Source organism: Dermochelys coriacea, chromosome 1 (genome assembly GCF_009764565.3).
Source record: "Dermochelys coriacea isolate rDerCor1 chromosome 1, rDerCor1.pri.v4, whole genome shotgun sequence".
NCBI lineage: Eukaryota > Metazoa > Chordata > Testudines > Dermochelyidae > Dermochelys > Dermochelys coriacea.
In genome coordinates this window covers 349,563,973-349,588,239 of record NC_050068.2, presented here as the reverse complement: position 1 = coordinate 349,588,239, position 24,267 = coordinate 349,563,973, and the positions used below count along the sequence as shown (strand labels likewise).

The window sequence follows — 24,267 nt, the reverse complement described above, 5'->3', positions numbered from 1 at the left end:
TCATGCCGTTGTCCCTGTGCTTTGGTGGGTAGCTGGGAAAGCTGCCTGATGGGGATTTCCCATCTTATTTCTGAGATGCAAAGTGTGTCATACTAAAGGCCAAATGCAGGTTGGGAGTGAGAGACCCAGGCAGCTCCCATGGGATTGCACCTATTGCTCCCTGAATGTGGGCCTGCAAGCTTGGTTATTTAATTAGTTTTTGCATTTGGCTGTATTTGGAGCTGGTAAATGCCTGCTTCTGTTGACAGCATTTGTTTTAAGTTAATACTCCCTTGCCTGGCTCTTCCTTCCGAGGATCTCAAAGCACTTTACGATCACAAATTTGATTTCCCTATGTGACGGTGAGCTACAGATGGGGAAACTGAAGCAGTGCTGTTCGGTGTTGGCTGGTTTGTAGGACACCTGAACTTGATGAGCAGCAAGGGACGTCGTCACTAACACAAAAGACCATTGCCATCTTCCGGCAGGAGGTAGCCCAGCCAAGCACAAGCCAGTATGTGGCAGTGCGAGTGTCTGAGTGTGATGCTAAAATGGGGGAGCTGCCATCTTTCTAACTAGACTCAAAGAGCTGCAGTGAACCAGAGGGCTGCTAATGCAGTCATCCAGCGAGATAGAGAGTGAGCAGAGAATGCTCCCTTTGAACTCAGATGCACAAGGCCTATGTGACGACTGGAACATCCAGGAGAATCCAGCCTGGTTCCTGGTTATACCAAAAGATGAGACCTTGCGGGAGTCGGGGTCAACAGGCCTATTGAAGGAGGATTGAACCAAGACAAGGGAAAAGAGCATGCGGGAACTGAGCCCCCAGGTGGCCTGCCATTAACTTCTCAAGGCCATCAGGAGAGCAAATGTTAGGATTAACTAAGTCATTGCACCGTAATGGTGCAGAGATCTACCCAGCACAGCTGGGAAAGGGCACCAGAGAGCTGGTTCCAGATTCCTGAGGCTGAGGCCCAATCTGTGCAGGCCCTGGCATGTGTTAGAGCTGCCTAGGGGTTGCTCAGACTTCTGAAGTCCCAGGAGACGTGCTGATTTACACCGAGCTGAAAATCTGGCCTCGTGTTATCCTTCCTTTGCCTAAAGTGGGGCTGAATTCGTCAGGTGGTTGAAATGGCTGTTCTGCCGCTAGCCAGACACACTCCATGATCTGTAAGCACCTATCCCATGCTAATTAAGGATCATGTTTCTAACTGGCTCAGATTTGCTCAGTCAGCTCTTGTGCACTAAAAACTAGTGCGTTTCTAAGGCCATGGCTACACTACAAGGCTTTTAGCGACCGGGTGCTGCAACAGTAACACTTCCACTAGGCCACAGATGTGATAGAGGGAACATCGAGCCCCCGGAGGTGACAGTTCTTCCTCTTCCAGCGATAGCCACAGTCCTGGGCAATCTTGTCACCGATTCATACTATTCCAGGGTCGGTAATTGCCAGCATGAAAATTCAACATATTAACCTTCAGTGCAGTACAACGTTTGCACTATGACAAGCCTGCAGAAATCAGTTGTAAATTGGAACCCACAGTACAGGATGCAGTTAATCCAATAAAAGATATGACCTCATATTACCATGTGATTAGGGGAAAACAGAATTATACCTTGAATTAGTCCAACCAGCCAGCAGGTTTTCTTTTGTGATGATGACAAATCTGGACCGGGGATGGGAGATCAATTTTCACTGGAGATTATATTGCGTGATTGGATCAAGGCAACCTGAGAGACTGGCATGTATGGTCCAAGTCAATTACACCAAGAATGGACAAAGCAGAGCAGAACCCAGAGATGAATGGCAAGAACCAGGAAGAATGAAACCCTGTGGAACATGAGCCAAAGTGATGGGTGGAAACCGATGCCAGGCTCATAACAGGAGCGGGGAAGATGACTCCCTGTTGCTATGGAGTCATCACAGACGAATTACCTTATCCAATGGCTGCTGCTTGTGTGAAATCCATCACACACTACTCTGTGTTATTTATAGATGGGGCTGGATTGGGGGGTTTCTCCCTTCCCCCTCTACACTGATTTTAAAGGATACAGTGATTAAATGAGAACTGAGGTCAGGTCTGCACTACAGACTTAGCTCAGTATAACTGCGTCACTTGGGGGTGTGAAAGATCCACGCCCCCCCCAAGCGACATAGTAATAGCAACCGAACCCGTGGTGTGGAAAGCGCTAAGTCAATGGGAGAGCTTCTCCCCTCGACACAGCTACCGCCTCTTGGGGAGGTGGATTAACGACACCGACAGGACAGCCCTTTCCGTTCGGTGCAGGTGCATCTTCAGTACAGCGATCTGGCAGCACAACTCCATCGGTGCAGAGCGTTTTTAGTGTAGACCTGCCCTGAGCAGATTTCCTGTTATGTTCTAAGCGCCACCTGCTGGTCAAGAAATAGAACTGGAAATATTCCCACTAATCTAACCCAAAAGGAAGTATTTCTTCACACAACGCACAGTCAACCTGTGGAACTCCTTGCCAGAGGATGTTGTGAAGGCCAAGGCTATAACAGGGTTCAAAAAAGAACTAGATAAGTTCATGGAGGAAAGGTCCATTAATGTCTATTAGCCAGGATGGGCAGGCATGTGTCCCTAGTTTCTGTTTGCCAGAAGCTGGGAATGGGCGACAGGGGCTGGATCACTTGGTGATTCCCTGTTCTGTTCATTCCCTCTGGGGCACCTGGCATTGGCCACTGTCAGAAGACAGGATACTGGGCTAGATGGACCTTTGGTCTGACCTAGTATGGCCATTCTTATGTTCCTATGTAATCTGCATATTTCCCAATAAAGGCATGATGAGAAGAAATAGCTAACAGTTATTGCTCTCTTTGTTTTAATTTGTTTCCTATTACAGTCCTGGTATAACTATGGTTTTATGTTGGAACTTCATATTTTGGTTGCATAGATAAGCTTTAAAACAAGTAACCATAACATACAAAGAAGTCAGGGAAAGAGATACAGATTTAAAAGGCCAACCCAAAGAATCAAGGTAAACTTCGTCTTGGGATGGACGCTGCTGTTGATTTGATGTCTGCTTTGTATGAGACAAGTTGGAAAGGGGTGCATGTTGAGATCTGTTGATTCTAGCCACATAGGGTATGGGAGTTTTCAGTGAAAATCTTGGTGAAAGCACGTCCTGCCTGAAATGACTTGTCTGGAATCCAAGACAAAGGCTCCCTCCTTAGTTCTGTTTTGTCCCCAAAATGCTGCTCATTCCAGTCTGAAGCTTCCTGTTATCATGAGTTCACGGACCACTTATTTTGTCTAGTGATCTCTCAAAGTCCTGAATCCATGTACGTATTCTGATTGCACTCTGGTCTTGCTGGCTGCCTAGGTGTTCCCATGTCATTGGCTGAGGTCCTCTGGAATCTGCACTGGAAGGTAACACCTGTGCATTGACTGAGTATTAATAAGTTGGTCAAATACCAGAGAAAATATTTGCTGCATAAGTTATTGTGTAAATTTGGGTCCTAATCCTGCAAAGACTATTTGAGCAGAATCAGTGAAGCTCCTTGCAGGTTCTACCTGTGTGATGCTCATTGCAGGATCGGGGCCGTGTTCGAGCAGCTCCAGAGTTGGATGAATACCAGAAAAATTGAATTCTTAAATAAATTCAGCTCCCAAACTGGCAAAAATTTGTCACCTCATGGACTGGACAATGACTCTTCAGCCAGGTCTAGTGAAAAGGTCTGTGGCCTAGTGGAAAGAGCACCAGACTGGGACTCAGGAGAACTGGAGTCTATTCCTGGCTCAGCTTCCTGAGTGAGCATGGGCAAGTCACATCACTTCATCTCCCCATGCCTCAGTTTCCCCATGTATAAGAAAGGTATAATGATATTGGGCTCCTTGGCAAAGCGCTTTGCGATCAACTGATGAAAAGCTCTACCTAAGAGCTAGGTATTGTCTATATAGGATATAACAGACTCCTCTTGTGACGGGGTGTACAAACCCCACACTGGGCCACAAGGTGTTAAGGAACTACTCTGGGCCCCATCCCACCACACCTGGAGCAAATCCTCCATCTGGAGGAGGAGTTAGAAGGCAGGGGAACAGCTCATTTGAGGGCAGACCAGGGAATAGAGCAAACCTGCAGCTCTAGCAGAGGAGAACGAAGGGAAGGCAGAATCTCTCCGTAAGACACCTGTCCGGAGGTCCCTCCAAGGAAAGACCTGCCTCAGAACAGCCAGAGAGGGAAGCATGCCACTCTCCTGCTCCTAGGAACTCTGGACTTTGGGAATTCCCTTTATTTGTTGCTTGGACTACCCCAGCAGGGAAAGCCCTGGGCCTGACCTGGCCCAGGAGATGGGGGGGTCATAACCTGGAAGGAGAAAAAGAGCTACCAGTGCATGATAGCACCGGAAAGTGCCTTGTGGTGAGCAGACGCCCTGCACACTGCCTTATCCCAGACAGTGACTTTGGGACAATAGCAGGGGACGGAGATAGGAAGTGAGCTGGGAGGGGGCACACTTGAGCAGCCTCAGCCATCAGATCACAGATAGTCCTCAAAGGGCCCTGGGTGGGAGCCCAATGGAGTGGAAGGTAGCAGCCTTAGCCTGACCACTAGGTGCCACTACCCGACCAACCAGCCCCTGAGTGAGGACCGTCAGACCCCTACATATACACCTATTGCCATGACGCTGAGTGGTGGGTGTGGGGGACTGAACAGGCCAGTTGTTAAACTCTAATACAATTAAAACACCAGGACAGGTGCACAAAATGTTACAAACCGCCACAGGGGCTGAAGGGCTGGCTGCAGTCAGGACTCAACTCCGCTGACGGCGTGAGTGGGTCACTTTGCTGAAATTTGTTTTGCTCCCTGTAAGGGTGCTTTTGCCACCAGAGTGGCACAGAACAGCTGTACCAGGGCTGAGAATGTGGCCCATCATCTCTACCATTTGCACTATAAGGGGATTTTGCATGTGTCCAGCTTCTGTTAATGGTCGCTCACCATTTCAGCCACCAACAGCAGCCATCCTTCTGAACAACACGGCAACTCCTTTAGGGCCTGATCCAAGCCCAGTGAAGTCAATAGGAGTCTTTCCATTTATGGAAAGCCAGAAAGCCAAATGGCATTGGCTGGCCCCATGGGGATCAGTTCCTGGTCCTACATTATTTAACATCTTTATCAGTGACCTGGAAGAAAACATAAAATCACCACTGAAATCGGTCCAATAAAAGATGTTACTTCACCCACCTTGTCTCCCTAATATCCTGGGACTGACCCAGCGACGACTACACTGCATACGTTTGGCAGATGCCACAGACATTGGGGCGTGGTAAATAATGAAGAGGACAGGTCGGATACAGAGTAATGTGGATTGCTAGGTAAACTGGGCCCAAGTGAACAATATGCGTTTTAATACAGCTAAATGTAAATGTCTACATCTAGGAACAAAGAACGTTGGCCAGATGTACTGGGTGGGGACTCTATCCTGGGAAGCAGTGAGTCCAAAAAGGCTTTGGAGGTTATTGTAAATAATCAGCTGAACGTGAGCTCCCAATGTGGCACTGTGGTGGAAAGAGCTAATGGGATCCTGGAGTGCCATAAACAAGGGAATCTGGAGCAGGAGCAGAGAGGTGATTTTACCTCTGTACTTGGCACTGGTGCGACCACCACTGGGATCCTGTGTCCAGTTCTGGTATCCACACTTCATGAAGGATGTTGTTAAGCTGGAGAGAGTTCAGAGAAAAGCCACAAGAACAATTAAAGGATTAAAAACCTGCCGTACAGTGATAGATTCAAGAAGTTCAACCTATTTCGCTTAACAAAGAGAAGGTTAAGCTGTAATCAAGGGGTAACTTGATCACAGTCTATAAGTACCTACCTGAGGGACAAATATTTAATAATGGGCTGTTCAGTCTAGCAGAGAAAGGTCTAATGTGAACCAGTGGCAGGAAGTTGAAGCTGGACACTCCAACAGGAAATAAGGTGTAATTTTTTAATAGTGAGAGTAATGAACCACTGGAACAATTTACCAAGGGTTGTGATGGATTCCATCACTGACAATTTTAAAATCCCGACTGGATATTTCTCTAGAAGATCTGCTCTAGGAATTATTTTGGGGAAGTTCTATGGCCTGTATCATGCAGGAGGTCAGACTAGAGGATCACAATTATCTCTTCTGCCTTAGAATCAATTAATCTCTGAAACCCGACAGACATAGGCTGTGATCCTGGCACTGGCTCTATACGGGTTTGGGACAGTAGTCTGGAAATCTCAGCCCAAATAAGGAAAGTTATGTTTTAAATGTGGCATAGAAAGAACTTTCTCCCAGCAGGCAGCTGACCCACCAGGAAATGTCTGTACCTACTGCAGGCGGATCTGGGGCTCCAGGATCAGAATCCTGAGTCATCTCAGGACCCATATGTAAATCCATGGTGGAGATCTTCCTTGAATCAAGGGATTGTCGATGATGCTGATGATTTTTCTAACTAAGGAACAGTCAGTAAATGTCGTTATGATTGGTGCCTCATCCTCTGTAATACAGTTTCTATGATACAGTTACTATCGAGTTAGTAGAAAGCAACCTTGGGAGTGTAACTATGTAACTGCTCCTTTAAATTGCAAATAGTCTGCTGGGGGCATCTGCCATTTTGTGCTCCTTTCCCATGCCGCCTGTTGGCCAGAGGATAATAAACACACTGTGCTCTCTCTCACAGAAGCTGTGCATTTGGTCTTTCTTCTTTTGTTGTTTTCCCCTTTATTCTAAAGTAAATCATGTTCTCCCATTTCCAGCCTGGATTTTCCACTTCCTGACACTTTGTGTTGTCAACCCCCCCATTGTAAACTATGGGCCCAGTGAGTATAAAGTGCTATAAAATCCACACTCTACATTCGTGCACAGGTATAAATGACAACACAAGACACAGGACAATGAAGACTCAGGCCCCTAGCGCTAAGTGGCTGACCTGGCCCAAGACACGAGTCCAATGTTGTGTGTTTCCCTGGAAATAATTGTTGCTATCACTAAAACTTAAAGCAATGTAAGGCATTTCGCTCTGGTCCTGCTCTACATATCAGTTGTGCTGTCATTAGTGAATGTACGGGAAACCCAGAACCTTGAAATCGGGCGTTGGTTAGCAGGAAGCTTTCAGTTCTTATAGCCCTTTGATCTTTTGGGGAGTAATTCTGGGGTAGGCAATCTAGCCTGATTGAGACGGGCTGTTTCTTTCCCACTGGAATCTGTAATGAATGCTGGGTTAACAGTCCCTCGTGACAGTGGACAAGAGGCTGAAATATGGATGATCTGCAGCCTTTAGTCACAGATTTATGGGCCAAAATGTGACACAAAAGATCAAACCAGAAGTTATTGTTTTGCACCAGAGCAGAGCCGAGCCATAAACCGTCCTCAGGGACTTTCTTTTTCTGACTCAGGTTTGTTCCACTTCATGCCTCATCCTTCCCTCCCCAAGAAGCTGTCAAATCAGCTGCGCCGTGATTCACTTGGCCCTGTGTGAAAATGCACCAGCCTGGTGTGTTGACGGCAATGGAGAAATTCTTATCTCTAAGCACTTAGAAGGTAATTAAAGAAAACCATGAATGCAGCTCTGTGCAAGGTTTAATTTTACTCCAGGTAATGGGAATGACTCAGCCATGTCTAGCCTGGCACAGCGTTTTCAGGTGGTGAGGTAACCAATCCATGTCATCAGGAGAAGTTGGAGTGAGAGCCTGTTTAATATTCATTGAGACACTTTTGGTATGATATAAATAATGAGCCAAAATTCCTAGATTTAATCCCCAACTGACCTCACCCCAACTCTCCACCTGTCTTTTTAAAGTGATCCTCACAAGGTAAAAATTATAGCCTAAAACCTCCAAATTCCTGGTCTGTTACTAATAACATCCCAGATTGTTCAAACTGAGTGGTTTTTGAAACCTAATTTACTTTGCAGCATGCCTCTGCAGTATTGCTAACTCCAAATCATGAGTCAGACCCTGGACATCTTCAGATGGGATCAAAAATCCTGACATTTCAAAAAATAATAAATGTGAGGTTCTTTTTATTTGTCTTCTGATGTTGGAGACTTTAGGGTTCACACCCCCTGGGGTTTTTGTCTGCAGCCAGGAGGGCTGGAAATTTACTTTTTTTGTTTAATGAAAGCTGAGATTTTCAGATAGCAACACGATTCCAGCAATCAAGGGCTTTAAGAACCCCCCGCCCAACCCCAACCCCAATTGCAAGACTCTTGAGACCATTGCAAGAGTGGGCAATGCTGCATCTGCAGTTTCATTAACTCTTTTGCATTTTCTCAGCTGGGATACTGAGTCCAGAATGGTAAATTTCATCTTCTTTCTCAGACCAGTTTCACATCCTGATTCTCAGGCACTGGCATAATGCTGATCCATTTCAGCGCCCAGTCCCTCTGGGGATGGTTGACATATATTTATGTACTTTACATTAAAAGGAATATAAAAACATTTCTCTTCACAATGTGCTTTGTGCCAGTTGGACAGCATCAATATTTAGGCCACTTCTCCTTTATTAAAGAAAAGGCTATACAAAATTTCAAACTACAACAAAGCAGAAGTCATCCCAGCCAAACGCAGCCCTGATACATCAAAAATCCCTTTCATAAAAATGCCTCCCAAAAGACTCTGCAGCAGGGACTTTTAGTAAAAAATTCCCACTGGCGATAACTCATTGGGAATATTTTGTTAAAATCCCCAAGACCTACGTGACATGGCTGTACAGTGTCTCCAAAAGGAGACTCTCCTTTAGCTCAGGTCAAGGGCACCAGAACAGGGGGACCAGGGGGCCTTGCTAGCCATAAGTGTGAGTGATGGGGGTGAGGGGGCAGAGAGGAGCGAATGGGGGTGGGGCCTCAGGGAATGGGGCCACGGTTCGGGTGCCTGTAGGCCCCCCCCATACCTGTAGGGCGCTTCTGCCACTCCTGGCTTAGGTGTCAGGGCCCTGAGCTTTTGGAGCAGGACAATCTGTGGCCAGCATTGTGGCATCTGTGGAGCCCCAGACAACAATGGAGGTGTCTGATTCCAACTATATTTATAATAAAGAATGAGGGAAGAGAAATACAGAGAGTATGGAATTACATTTATTTTAAAAGTTTCCTAACCCTTTAAAATCTCCTTGGCTGCTTTGTCTTAGGATCCCCATGGCTTGAGCCCCAGAATTGCTGAAGTCACCAACCTCATGACCTTGTCGTGATTCATTAACGCAGTTCAGTTACAAAATAAAGTTCTGCATCTCCGATCGCTTTCCAGGCCCTGCATGAAGCGATGGCCTTTGCAGTGAAATGAATCTCAAACTTATTTGTATCCATTTTGTATGAAATATCCTTCTGCTACATCCTAAATGTGGCTGTGTCCTAGATGCGGAAATGTACACATCACAACCTGCAGCATGTTGCAACAGGTTTTCTTAAAAATCTGTTGTTGGCTCTTTAATGATTTTCTAACCCATTTCAAGGTGCGGTGTCTGGAATCTGTCTTTTTCCTGTTGCAGAAACTCGTTCCTTGTTTTTGGAAGTTTAGAGGTAGAGTTTGCCAAGGAAAGCTCAAGCGCCCCACTCCCTTACCCCAGTTTTACACCCGTTTCCCCCATTGACTTCACTGGAGTTCCTCTGCTTTAGACTGGTGTATATTGAGAGGGGAATCAGGCTCCGTTTGTGGGTTTTCTTCATGGATTACCTGCTTGTCACCATGAAAGGTTTTCCTCCTTTCCCCCCCCTGCTGTTGGTGATGGCTTATCTTAAGTGATCACTCTCCTTACAGTGTGTATGATAAACCCATTGTTTCATGTTCTCTGTGTGTGTGTGTATATAAATCTCTCCTCTGTTTTTTCCACCAAATGCATCCGATGAAGTGAGCTGTAGCTAACGAAAGCTTATGCTCTAATAAATTTGTTAGTCTCTAAGGTGCCACAAGTACTCCTTTTCTTTTTGCGAATACAGACTAACACGGCTGCTACTCTGAAACCTGTAGAAGTGACTGGCAGGGATGTGTAGGTTAGAGGAGTTGTAATAATCTGCAGCCATAACAGACCTCATGGCTGTCAGGTGCTGTGCACACCACCACCATATGGGCTTTGCAGTTGTCGGCAGGCATGAAACTCAGGTTATTCTGCTCCATTAACAAGGGAGGCTAATCGTTAGTGGCAATATGCACAGCAAATGTGCCTAAATTGGAGCAGAATCATCATCTGCGATATAGCAGATGGCAGAGACAGAAGGGCTAGAACACCAGACTGGGACCTGTATACTTTGCACACTGTTTCTCCACATTTAAGATGATGGTAGCTTTGATCCCCATTATAGAACTTCCATGAGAGGAATTTGGCTCACGGGTTTCCCAGTGGCCAATCTCTTGTGTAGAAGAGCGCTCTAAATAGCAAATTATCCTGGGGGTTGCCAGTGGCTCTCTGACAGCTTAATGAATGGAGAATCTGTGGAAGCATGTGAGGATCAAAAGAGGGTGATCCCTTACTCCGGGCATCCCAGGGCATTGCCAGTCGTTACCATTTATTGTCAGGTGATGTTTGATGTTCTTAAAGCCTTAGCTCCTAGAGGCCTGTAATTATGTGAGAATCTCATTTGTTTTTCTTCTTTCTTTTAAATACATTTCTCACCTTGGTCCTGGTTGGAGAGAAAAACATACAGACATGACCTCCGGAAGCTCAGAAATCAGAAGGAAAATAAAAAGACCCAAAACTGTATTATTTGTAATGATTTTTAAGCCAATCTCATGACTTTTTGGAGCCTGAGGTGTGATTTTTTTTTAACACTTAGGATTGGGGATAACAAGTCAATTCCATAGCCCTCTCACTCTATCGAGTGACCACTGTTTCTGTTAAACTGTAAGTGTCACAGCGCAGGGATGGTCTCTGCCTGCGTCTTGTACAACAATGGATCTCAACCAGGGGTACGCATAGTGACTGGCAGGGACATGTAGGGCAGAAGAGCAGAAGCAGAAAGAGGGAAGAAGGAGGGGGAGAGAGAAGAAGCGGAGAGGGGGGCAGACGAAGGCGGAGAGATCTTCCAATGGGTACATCAGCTCGTCCAGATATTTACCTAGTTTTACAACAGGCTACATAAAATGCACTATCGAAGTCAGCACAAACTAAAATTTCATACAGTCAGTGGCTTGTTTATATTGCTTTATTTACGATACACTGAAATATAAGTATAGAATTTATATTCAAATCCATTTATTTTACAACAGGGTGGACTTGATTTAAATCACTAGTCAGGAAGACTCAATTTAATCATGGTTTTCTACATAAAAGAGCATTCTTGTTGGTAGTTATAACTTAATACATATTCTTTACAACTCAGAGATAGATGTAGGTTTCAATTTTAGAAGGTACACACTATACATTTTTAAACTGTGATTTATTTTGAAAACTTTTCAGATTAGTTTTACAGCTATATCAGAAAATGAATGATTGGTTATGTCATTTATCAAAGGTAATTGAAGCAGATATTTATGAGGTCATTGGGAGGTGAACTATCTCCAAGTCAACAGGTTAATCATTAATATTTGGAGGATTTTCTTGCCATGCTGTATTAGGAGGAGAACATCACCAGACAGACATTTAAATTGTTTTATTTAACTAAAACAACAACGTTAAGTATTCTGGATTATTTTCAACAGCAAACATATAATATTTTAACAAAACAAGCATATGTCCCTCATGTCTCACATTTATGTCCAGACTTCTTCTCCTTGTCCAGATCTATTCTGCCCCCAACAATCTTCTATTCATTGAACTTTTTGAAACTTTGCACTTTTAGAGAGAGGTAAGGGATTGACTCTGTGTACACAAATTTGCAGAGGGACAATAGGGTTGAGGTCTGGTATTTCTCACCTCTCTGTATTATTTATTTATTTTAAAACAGTTTTGCAATTAACAAGCATGTTATCTCTGGAGACACAAATCCACAGTTTGAGAACTGCAAAACTAAGAATCTCTGATGGTATCTTCTAGACTGAGCACTGAGTCCCATTGGATAGATAGAAAGATTAACCTAAATAATCTATACAGAAGCCCCTGGAACCCCATAAAATTGGGTCCCTAATCCATGAACTATTTGTAAGCAGGGGAATAGTCCCGCTAATGTGGGGGACTTTCCTGGCTTCTGCACTACCCCAGGGAAGTGGGCTAGAGAAAGGATCCGAGTCCTCGCCCCCACTTCCTTTACCCAGTGGTCTCCCTGCCCTTGAGGACTCCCCTTCCACTCTCCTGTCTGGCAGAGTCCTCATAACCCCAACAAGGCTGGGCCCAGGATTCCTGGGGGGCTCGACCCCCAACCCTGCTGTGGTCACCTAGGACAGGGGCTAGGGTGTCCCCACTCCAGGGTACTCTCTCTGCACTGGGCACTTCTCTGACCCACTGACCATTACATACAATTTAAAGCAAATGCAAGTTATTTAATCAACAATTAATTTTAAAAAGAATAAGGAAAAATGAGAAAGGTTAAAGGAAACACATCACCCCGCTCTGTGGCAGGGAACATCACAGACAGTGTCTCTGGAACGTCAGGGCAGTTCACAGTCTGTTCCTTGTAAGTCCCAGGCCTCCTGCTCAGGCCCTGGCTGTGCTGCAGGGATGCTGTGGGTTGGACACTTGCTCTGGAAGTGGCCACACGCTCTCAGGCTCTAAGTGGTAGGACCCTTCTTCCCAGTGTTGCCCCCGCCCTGTCGGGGTTATGATCCAAGCCTCGCCTCCCTATTCCATGATGAGATATCTTTGAGCTATAATGTATCTTAATTAAAACTATCTTGAGACAGGTTTTTCCTCAAAAAGCATTTGATCAAAAAAATCCAATTTTTTAAATATTTTTTTTTAAAAAATCATTGATTTTTATCCACCCTGTTTTACAATTATTTGGTAAAAATGAGAACATCAGCATGTTTTCAGCAAGGGTATGCTGTGACACCTTTGTATTTTACGTCTGATTTTTGTAAGCAAGTCGTTTTTAAGTCGAGTGAAACCTGGGGTACGCGATCAGACTCCTGAAAGGGGGACAGTAGCCTGGAAAGGCTGAGAACCACTGCTGTCCCTGGCAGCGAACGCGAGCACGCTCCTGTGCGGGTATTGCAGCCACATCTTGCACAGGGGCAGGTGCCCCGAGATCCCAGTGCAGATAGGCAGGCAGAGTTCTGGGCAAAGGGCATTCACGGACCCCAGTGGGGTTCCCCTTTTCCAGCTGAGCTGGTCTGGCACGGGCACCCCCTTGCCCTTCTCCTGGGCCTGCAGAAGGCACGTTGCTTCTTTAAGAACTTTTCCCCTCCCCCACCCTTCTGAGTCTATGCCCTTGCCCTGCCCTCCCCGCCCCTGGGAAGCGGACGCTGCCCCTTTAAGGCCTGCCTCGCCTCGCAGCTGTTGCCAGACGCGATTGATACAGAGCGTTCTGAGCAGGGCGGGGCCGCGGCGGGAGTGGAGTGACGGGAGGCGAGCGACCAATAGGGAGGCAGGCGGCGGGGTCAGCCGGGCCAATGGGCGGGCAAGGCGGGCGGGGCAAGGCTGGGGTCTGCCGGCTGGTGGGGCTGGCGCTGATCGGTGGCTGCCGCTGGCCAGGGCGGCCCCGGCTCCCATGGGCCGGCAGTGAGCGGGCGGGGCGGGCCCGGGGCCATGCCCAGGCGGCTGGCGGGGTCCCCCGCGGGCCCCCACGGGGAGGATTTCTCCTTCGTGAGCCCGCTGGTGAAGTACCTGCTCTTCTTCTTCAACCTGCTCTTCTGGGTGCGTGGGGGCGAGAACCGGGGTGGGGGGCACAGGGGCAACCAGCCCTGTCCCTTGGCAGAGTGTGGGGGGCATGGCGGAGGTTGGGGGTGATTCCCCTGTCTGGAGCATGGGGGGCTAGCAGGGCATGGGGGGCCCTAGGGTATTGCCATGCTTGGGATGAGCCCTCAAGGCAGAGGTGTGGGGGGATCTGGAGGGGAGGGCGGTGAGACGGTCCGTGGGTGGAGGAAAATGACCCCATAAAATCCACCCCAGCTAATGTTCTTTTCATTCCAGTTCCAAACTGGGCTCACTGCTCTTTAAGGAGCAGGGTCAGTTTCTTTTTATCCACGTAATAGAGGAAAAAACAGTTTCCTTCTTCTTCCCCCTCTCTTTGCTTGTTCATTAATTTTGGCTTGGGCGGGCTTGATATTTTTATTCCGAACAAACCCAGTCGCCAGGATGCTGTCCTGACAAAAATTGTACACGTAAAAAACCCTTCCCTGGGCTTCTGAAAGAAAAACCGTAAGAAGGGGGAAAATTCTCATTTACTTCACCTGCACCTGAAAGGGGACTGGTTTCACTTTAGCAAGTGCCCTTCCTGGCTGGCCTCTTGCGCCCTAGCATGAAGCTGTTGTGGCCGGTTTCCCAGCAGGGAATCTTAAAATCCAGGAAACCAGAAACGAAATGCATTTCTGTTCTCGGTAGTTTTTGTAAAACTGTCCGTCTCCCCCACTCCCTCCAACACAGGTGCACGCATGGTAAAGGTTGTCTCTAACCTACGTTGTGAGATGTATAAGGGAGTGGAGCTTAGAATAATATCTGAAAGGTCACTGGATAGTGATCGCATCAGTTCGTTCAGCCTGGATACAGTTCTAAAAACAGCAATTCTAACCTAGTGTGAACTTGGCTGAGAATTGGGGAACAGCAAATAACACTACACTTAAAGGGGCCTATTTATACGTTTGGTGGTTGTTTAGACTTACACTTTGATTATTGTGTGAAATCGGTCAAAAGCAGGGGGGAAACATGCAAAGCAAATGTCTCACACACTGTGTGAGTAGTTGGAAAGAAATGTGTTTCATGGACCTTCAGCCACTATCAGCAGTGGCATCATGTCAGGATATGCTGGCCCTTTGGATAACCAGCTGAACGTAAATTGGACACCTTCTGTCTCTGTTGGTGTTCGTTGCTCTGTGCATTTCTATTACACAGGCACTTATGTGGTGCTGCATTGTTTGAGGCTGTGGAATGGGGGGGCCAGTCAGCTATTGAGTGACTTGTTCCCATATCTCATATACTTGTCTGGTTTCATTTCTTTTTCTTTTTTCCCTTCAAAAAAGGCCTTTTAATTAAGGGAGGTGGGGGGGGGAATGTATCCATGGCTCTCCTTGCCCTTCAAAGTCTGTAGAATTTACAGGGACGTTGACTTTTAAAAATCACACATCCCTTGGGCGTTTTTTAAACCCCCTGCAGAGCTTTGTTCATGTCTTATACAGTCAGTTTCTACTTTTACTTTGTGGGGGTTTTCTTGAGAACGACAGGCCAGAGACCGAGAGAGTCTTTATTTTTAAAGGAAAATGTGATTGCTACACTGCAACGCTGGGGACGCTACTTAGAATATTTTTAAATTGACTGTATTTCCAGCTGACATTGCCTGTTTAATATCAATGGTAACTTCACTTCACTTTACTAACTGGAGTAATGTCTTGGGGTAAGAAGAAGGTGCTTTTAGAGCTTAGAATGACTACAAATTAGGACTGTATGCCCAGCCCTACCCTGTAGGCACCATCAGGTTGGCTGGTTGTTTTCAGTGCTGCTGCGTGAAGTTGGTGCCATGTAGAATATCCTTTGCAGTTCAGCTGCTTTGCTCTCTTTCTTCCCGGGTTCGTATAGTTCAGCCAAGTGTTCAGAGCTCACTGGAGTTGCCATAGTCAGAATATCTTTGCTAGGTGACCACAGTGTCTGAGAAGGGATAGACACAGGCCAGAGGACAAATCAGAGCAGATCTTTCTACCTGGTCAGCCTTGTAAACAGCTCCTTGGTCAGATGTGCCTTCCCCAATGAACTTATGAACCTTACAGCTGTACCCAGCAAATGTGGGGGGCGGTTGCAGGTGGTCTCTAGCACTGTCCTTAGGTTCAACTGGCAAGTCTTTGTTCCCTGACCTGAACATCAGGTTTTCAGGCTCCACGGGTAGCATTGTGTAGGGAAAACTTGGAGCTAAAGGAATTCCTGTAAACTGGCAAGGGTTTCAGAGGAGCTCCTTTGAGCCGCGTGCCAGCGGGAGTCTTGTGCTAGCAATGCACGCGTGTTCACATACTGTGGTGCCTAGCTGCCGAACAGGGACCACGTGGACAATGGCAGCCTTCCCGCAGCCTCCTGCCCATGTTCTCTAACCATGTCCGGGGCCACCTTGGAGTAAGAGCAGCTCAGTCTCCGTGGCATGTTCGTTCCTTGTCACCTCTGCTGAGAAGGTTGGTTAGGAAAGTGATTTTTTTGTGGGGTGGATGCCTGCCCCCTGGAAACAGGGCTGAGGTCCCATCTCCTTTCCCAATGGCCTCCCACATCTATTGGTGGTTGGTTTTCTCTGGCTGGCCTCCTTTTGCATTGATCCCTGTAGTCCTGGTGCAGCGCCTGTCTCCTCTGAACACTATGGTGTTACCATCTCAATGCATCCGATGAAGTGAGCTGTAGCTCATGAAAGCTTATGCTCAAATAAATTTGTTAGTCTCTAAGGTGCCACAAGTACTCCTTTTCTTTTTGCGAATACAGACTAACACGGCTGCTACTCTGAAACCTGTCATCTCCCTGTAAAATGCCAAGAAAAGGAGGAAGCATCGAATATGGTAGTTTCACTAGTTGATCTCTTGCATCTGAATGGACTTGGATCAGCTCAGTGTAAGCATGAAATTGACTGATTTCTAGCGTAGAATAAACTTACAGCTGGAAGTACCTACTGGGTCACCAGTTTATCTCCCCCAGTGCACTTCGAACCCTTCCTTGGCCAATGATATTTTCTTTAATAGCTGAGATCCTTAGAGTGGTCCTCTAACTGGGAAGCAAGACCTCACAGGGTTGTCACTTGTAGCTTGCCAGGAACTGCCCCAAAAGCCCCCTGTACTTCCAATCCAGCAGAATCCTGTGCTTCTAGCTTTCTTGACTTGATCTGTTTGTATGGGGCCCCTCTTCAGTGAGTATCTACATCGCTGTCTAGTGGTCAGAGCTGGGGGACCTGTGAGTTGGGTTATATTCCTGGCTTTGCTATTGGATTCCCAGGCCTTGCCTACACAAGAAGGTATACCAGCAAAAGGGCTTATGCCCCCCATATAACTGCATCTACACTGGGGTTTTGCCAGCATGACTGTGTTATTTAGAGGTATATTTATTAATTTGTTCACACTCCTAACCAACATAGATATTCCAGCAAAACTTTTAAGTTTAGCTCTAAATACACCTGCTACAGGCCACAGTAGGTCACTTTCTCTGCCTGTAAAACAGGGATTTGACTCAGGAGAGTTGAGGATTAATTGATTGTCCCTTGCAAAGAACACAGAAAGAAAAGGAGTACTTGTGGCACCTTAGAGACTAACAAATTTATTAGAGCATAAGCTTTCGTGAGCTACAGCTCACTTCATCGGATGCTCACGAAAGCTTATGCTCTAATAAATTTGTTAGTCTCTAAGGTGCCACAAGTCCTCCTTTTCTTTTTGCGAATACAGACTAACACGGCTGCTACTCTAAAAGAACACAGAGTTCTTCTGCCAGAAGGTGCAACGAGGTCAGATGAGGGTCGCTCTGATAAAGGCTCCATACCCAGCTGAATTGGCTCCCTAGCCAGGGGGAATTCTGTCACAAACCTCAGCCTTGCAGGTGCAGCTTTGGCATGATCTGGGCCAAAGGGAATCTGCAGCCCAAGAGAAGAGTGCATGGAGGAAGACAAGCTCTGGGCAGTTTCTTGCCTCCCCTTGTTATAAAGCACATCGCTGTGCTGTGCTTATTTCTTTGTCCTTAGTTTGGTCTGATGGGCTTTCACCCCAGAAGCTTCTCTCCAGCCTGATCGCGCTGTAATCTAGAGATCAGGATGGTGGCGGCAAGACATCCAGGCTCAGTATTGTAGTAGTTGCACTTCCCCTTTGCAAAGAGGAACCAGTGTCCCTCAGAACATCCTTGGGCTGAGAGGGGCTCCTTTCAGAGCCCACCAGCCCTGCCCCTTGGTTAGCTGACACTGCTGCTATAGATGGGCACAGCAATTCCTGGTCAAAGGTGCAAATGAATTCCATGTGCGTGTGCAGGAGTCCCCGTTCTCCCCCCTCCCCCCATCTGTCCCTTGTAATGCTGCAGAAATGCTGGGGACTGGAGCAGGCCCCGGGCCAGGATGAGCGTTGCAGACCTCGCCACCAGCCTTCTGAATTCATACAACCCTGTGGAGTCTGTCCTCGCTGCGTGTCCCAAGAGAATGATGGGAATTTGGGGGCTGTTGGCTGGTGGGGATGGAAAACGTGATTCGGGGGGAGGAGTGGCCCCCTGCTTCAAAACCCCCACCTCAAAAGAAATGCTGTTAGCATGTGTCTAAGCAGAGACCTGCTAGGCTGAGCCAGCCGCTTGCAAGCACCATAATTACTGCTGCGTGCGTTATCCAGTTACCTGCCTGGCACTTTCCTTTGCAGCTCATCTAACCCAGTCAGTTGTCAGCGTGATTGTTTTTATTTGGCTTGCCTGGGGAGGAGGTTTTGACAGGTCACAGAGCTGACACCCCCCTCCACACCCATGGCAAATAGCACAGGTGGGAAGTAGAGTTTAAATCAGGCTGGGTAAGTTTAGAGGTTAAGCCAAGTGCCTCAGCAGGGGGATACATTCATGGGGGAAGCCCGCCCGTATGGGCTGAACTAGCCCATGGAGCAGGGCTCTGGTGTGTAACGACAACTCGGTTCTCAGCGGAGGCGGGCAGAGTCCTGTCCTTAAGTGGAAACCTTGGTTTGTGTTCCCTGCCGGGCCACTAATTGAATTGTATTCCCTCTGGTTGCCCAATGGAGAGGGCACGCCCCAGCCTCGGGATGCAGATTACAGCACCTTATATAGCTAATGAGCAATGCTGGCAGCTGAACAGAGAAGCGTAATGGGCTCGGGGCAGAGGCGGGGCCCCTGGAGGAATGTGGCGGGTGTGACTCGCTTTCCGCTGGCTTTGTAATGAGATGCACTGACTGGATGGCTTTGATTATTTTAACTTCCACGGGAGGGAGCTTTGCTTGCAGTGCAGTGAATATTAATACAGCTGAAACCCCCTCCCCCCAATTCCTGCCCAATCCTGGGCTCTCCACCTGCAGTGCAGTCCCATCAAGGCACTATTGGTAGTTTGAGGAAGAGGGACTTGCTTTCCTTTTCCCAGGCCCCATTGGGGGAAGTGCTGCCACCTGAATGCAGTTAAAGAAATGCAGAAGCTGGAGAGGGAAGCATCTGTATAGAATTCCCCTTGCAGAATCTAGCTGTAGAATCTTCTGTATACTGGGGGGGAGGTATGGGGACTTGGATGCAGTTTGTAAAACTTAAGGGCCTGTATTAAATAGGAAAAATTCTCAGTTTCTTTCACCCCAGTCCTCTACACACAGGATTCGGTGTGATGTGGTTCTGCTCTCGGCAGGGCGAGCTAATCAGAGTCACCATCTGCCTTGCAGATTTAGGTGCTTGGAAGAGCAAACCCAGACTAGAGAATTGCATGCAGAGGATTGACCCCGGCTTAGTGCCCAGTTACAGCAGCAAGGGGAAAGTTAGGGACTGCTTCCCAGACAGGCCAGTGCCCCCAGCTCCTATGGACTTCAGTGGGAACTGTGGTCCTCTGCGGTGTTGAGAATCAACCCATTATCTCTGCCCTGCAGACCTGCCTTTGGTCATTGCTTTCTGAGCAGGTCATGATGGGTCTGTCTACACTGCCATAAAAAATCAACGGAAGCGAATCTCAGAGCCAGGTCACCTGTGCGGGGAGGGATAGCTCAGTGGTTTGAGCATTGGCCTGCTAAACCCAGGGTTGTGAGTTCAATCCTTGAGGGGACCGTTTAGGGTTCTGGGGCAGAAATTGGGGGATTGGTCCTGCTTTGAGCAGGGGGTTGCACTAGATGACCTCCTGAGGTCCCTTCCAACCCTGAGATTCTATGATTCTATGACTTGGCCTCACAGGGCTCAGGCTGCAGGGCTAAAACAGCAATGTAGAAGATGGGGCTTGTGCTGAACCCCCAGGCTGAGAAACCCTGCAAGGGTGAAGGGTCTCAGATCCCAGGCTCCATCCTGAGCCCAAATCTTGATTCTGCTTTTTTAGGCCTACAAACCTGAGTCAGTTGACCCAGGGGCTGAGTCACTGTGTGGGTTTTTCTTTGCAGTGTAGATATACCCTGTGTTCCATGCATCCCCATGGTGGGGAGGGCGGTGGAGACTGAGAAGTGTGTGAAATTCTCATCCAGCTGCTAGGGCTTCATATAAAAGAACAAACCCACCCGAACTCTGCAGAGTGGCTGTATTTTGTATATTGCCGCTAACAAAAACTTTCTCCCCAGATGCTCTGAATGTTAAATTGTCTATTGTTTCCCGCCATCCTAGACGTCCTCCTTGGGATTGTATTTTTCCAGTGTGTTAGCATATCCGAGTCTGAGGGGCTGTACAGACACCTAGGAAGACACCATGCCTGCCCCATGAGCTTACAAGCTTAACTAGACAAAACAGACTTGCAGAAATAGGCAGGCACCATACACACACGATGTCTGAGGGGGCGTTAAAGTCTGTCTAGCCCAGAGGTGGGCAAACTATAGCCCGCGGGCCTCATCCAGCCCACGGGACCATCCTGCCCAGCCCCTGAGCTCCCATCCAGGGAGGCAAGCCCCCAGCCCCTTCCCTGCTGTCCCCCCTCCCCTGCAGCCTCACCGCGCCACCAGGGCTCCGGCCCGCCGCTCTTGCCGGGCAGCGTGGCTGGCTTCGGCATGGAAAGGAGGCAGGGAGCGGGGGAGTCCCAGAGGGCCGGTCAGAGGTGTGGATAGGGGTGGGGGCAGTCAGGGGACAGGGAGAAGTGGGGGCTGGATAGGCGGTGGGGTCCTGGAGGGGGCGGTTAGGGGTGGGGTCCCAGGAGTGGGCGGTGAGGGAACAAGGAACAGGGGGGTTGGATGGGTCAGGAGTTCTTAGGGAGGCAGTCAGGGGGCAGGAAGTGGGAAGGGGCTGATAGGGGGCAGGGACCAGGCTGTTTGGGGAGGAACAGCCTTCCCTACCCGGCCCTCCATATAGTTTTGCAACCCCGATGTGGCCCTCGGGCCAAAAGTTTGTCCACCCCTGGTCTAGCCTGTGGGTTTTTTGTGTGTGTGTCACTTCCCTGCTCCCTTTACCAGCCATTAACATCCATAGATTTTGGGAGGGGGGAGCGGGGCAGAGAGGAGAAGCAAAATCATACAAGTCACTTTTGAAAACGTTTGCCTGGATGTCCTTGATGTCTGTTTGCATGTCCAACTCCTGACTCTCTAAAGGGGCTGAAGGGATGTTTACGCTGCAGCTGGCAGCGAGCTGCCCAGCCCAGCTACGCAGACTCACATTTCTGGGGTTTGAAATAGCCGCATGGATGTTGGAGCACCAGCAGAGACGCCCGAGTTCAAGCCCACCCAGCCTCTTAGGCTTAGCTCCGTGGCTAGCCTTCATCTCCGCTGGACCTGCAACGTCCATGCAGCTAATTTTTAGCGTGCTAACGCGAGTGTGGCTGAGGCTTCCCCCGGCTGCAATACAGATGTGTCCTTAGGTGTCTTAAACTTCCCAATCTTCCAAAATCACTTGAAAATCTTGGCCACTGACTTATTTTTGTTTCGATAAACTTCTCCATGACACGCTATCAGAAGGTGGCTTTTTAGACTTTTAAACCCCAGGTCAGCTGATTGCAGGCGGGGGGGCGGTGGCGCATGCCTGTCCCCTAAAAAATAATTAAAAATAGAGCCATGTTGGTGAAGAGCCCACATTGAGCGCTGGCTTTACCGAAGCTCCCAGATAACAGGTTCCCCACTCTTTTGGGATGACTTTCAAGCACCAGCAAGAGGCTGCGTGTGTAACTTGCTTAACTGCCTCCATGGAAGATGTCTTTGTAACCCCTGTAACTTCAGTCTGTTCAAAATATTTGAAAAGAAAAGAATCCAGTAAGGCAGCAGATCTCAAACTTTAGCAACCTGAGGACCCCCATTTTGATTTAAAATTTTTCGGGGACTCCCCAACCCGACTTCTAATTTTCCCCAGGAGTGCTCAACCCCCGCTCAGCTCCAGACCCTTCCCCCACTCCACCCCTGCTCCCCCTCTACCCCATCCCCCAAGCATGCCCCATCCCTGCTCCTCCCCCACCCTCCCAGCACCTCCTGCACTTCTGAACAGCTGTTCTGCGGCATGCAGGAGGCACTGGGAGGGAGGAGGAGGAGTTGATCAGTGGGGCCAGCAGCCCTGGACATGATTCACGGCCCCTTGGAGCTGCACATGTTTCGCAAACCTCCTGGAGTATCCTCAAGGGCCCGTGGACCCCAGTTTGAGAACCACTGCGCTAAGGAGATGTTTTAGAAAACAGAACGGTGGTTTTTGGGGGAGATGGTGAAGGGGGCTGTCAGTTGCGTAATGCCCAACACATTAAAATCTTGTAAAGGACTTTACCAAAGAATGCTGCGTGAATTTTGCTCCCTGCGGAAGACCAGCATATGGTGTCAGTATATCACTTAAGCCCCTTATTGTTTGCAGTGTTCCCTAGATGCAAAAGCTTGTCTGTTTCACTGACAAAAGTTGGTCCAGTAAAAGATGTTTTTACCTCATCCGCCTTGTCTCTCTCTTGAGCATAGAGGAGGTAAAGTGACATGCAGGAGGCCGGGTGGTAGGTATCCATGGGGATGAATTTGATTCATTATGGGCATAAAAGTTCTCATGAGATTGAGGAAAAGCATCAGAGAGGTAAAGGCGTATGCCCACCCAGGAGCAGGGAACTAGTGGTGAGTGCCGCCTATAGAAGGAAACTGACTAGTTTGATCAAGTTTAATGCTAAATATGGCATGAAACGCCCCTAGTAAAGAAAATCAGGCTTTGCTAAAATGTTGTTGTTTTAATAATCTAACCAAGGGAAGGAGACACTGTGAAATGACTCCTATTTAGGCAGTGTCCCTTTAAAATCGAAAGCGTGGACTGCCCCAAGCGCTCACGCCACAATGTTCTTTCTCCTACTGTGCAAAGGTTGCTGTTGGATTTCTCTCCCCCAGCACAGATTTGTTTCCTCTCCTGAGAGCCATTATGCTGGCTGAATCACTCTGGCTGCCGTTTGAAAAGCCCTGGCGTGCTTGTTTGCCTGCTTCTCCCCCTCCACCACCTCCAGGCTAGTTACTTGTGTTTTCGTTGTCTCTCTGGCCTATACACGCCCTCCATGTCGGGGCCACCTGATACTCCCTGGAAGTTGCAGCAGCCTGCACCTGGGTTCTGGAGCTGGGTTGTGGTGTTCATGGGTGTGGTGGGAGAGGAAGGGGTGCCCCACAGAGGTGCCAGGCAGTCAGCTGGGCCCTCAGGCAGTGCCAGGGTTCCTTTGATCTGAGAAAATTGCATCCTGGATGTGCTCTGAGTGTGAGGTGAAAGTGCAGTGTGCCAGCACTAGTGAGCCAGGGAGCGTGTAGTGCAAAACTCGACAGCCTGGGGGGATAAAATTGATCTAAATGGGACGAAGAAAGATGGCCACCAGAAAAAGAAAATCTTGGTTCCTACAGGATGAAATGAAACTGGAGCTGGACTTCCTGCTGCAGCTCGGATACTGGCCTGGCCTGTCCCTTGCTGTTCTCCTGGCCTTTCCAAGCTCCTTGCTAGGGCTGGAGATGCTCATAGCCCCATCTCACAGGGAAGGGGTCAAGTCCCTTTTGGGTGTAGGGCCCTGCCTGGCCCACCCCACTGATACATACACGCACGCGCACACACACACTCTTTAAACAGGTATGGGCTCCTTTCAGCCCCTCGAGCAGGGATACCTCTAAACTCAAACTGTGTGGGCCTGTTTCCTTTTCAGCTCTTGTGTTTCTCTCCTGCCCACTCCTCTCTGGCCGAGAGACTCCAGCCTGGGGCTGCTGTGCCCCTTTGGAGGTCTCCCAGTTGCTGCTTGCTTGGTGCGCATGATCCGTCACTCAGCCACGTCTGTATTGGAGCAGTAAAGCAGGCACCATGTGCAGTCATCCAGAACTCGGTGTGTGGGGGGAGGGGGGCTGAGTCATTTACATGCATTTAAATGTTGTCACTTGTCCCGGGCATAACTTTGCATCACTCCAGTGGAGTTGGGATTTCTTTTGACCTTGCTTCAGTTAGCACTACAACGGGGGGGAGGGTGGCTGGTGCAGTGTAGGCGCAGAACTGCCTCCCCCTAGCGTTTTAAGCACCATGTGCCCCAGGCCTGCCCTGTGTAGGGTTAGCTGTTGAAGGCTGATGAAGTGCCAGTGGATGCTGATGCAGATGAAGGCAGCAGGGGATTTTGGGCGGGGGGCGGGAATAGCTTGGCAGAGACGCAACCTACAATGTGAGGGGTGTGTGAAATGACTGGCGTTCTGGAGGCTCGGGGCACTCTCAGCATCTGTGGGCCT

General features: G+C 48.4%; 1 protein-coding gene across 1 annotated transcript in view; it reads left to right on the top strand.

The window, feature by feature from the left end:
* The first annotated feature begins 13,475 nt into the window (after positions 1-13,475).
* TSPAN33 (tetraspanin 33) overlaps positions 13,476-24,267 on the top strand; it is a 31,263-nt gene continuing 20,471 nt past the window's right edge. Inside the window, exon 1 of the mRNA XM_038387025.2 lies at positions 13,476-13,687. Coding sequence (XP_038242953.1) covers positions 13,580-13,687 — 108 coding nt within the window. The 5' untranslated portion in view covers positions 13,476-13,579. The remainder of the gene's footprint in view (positions 13,688-24,267) is intronic.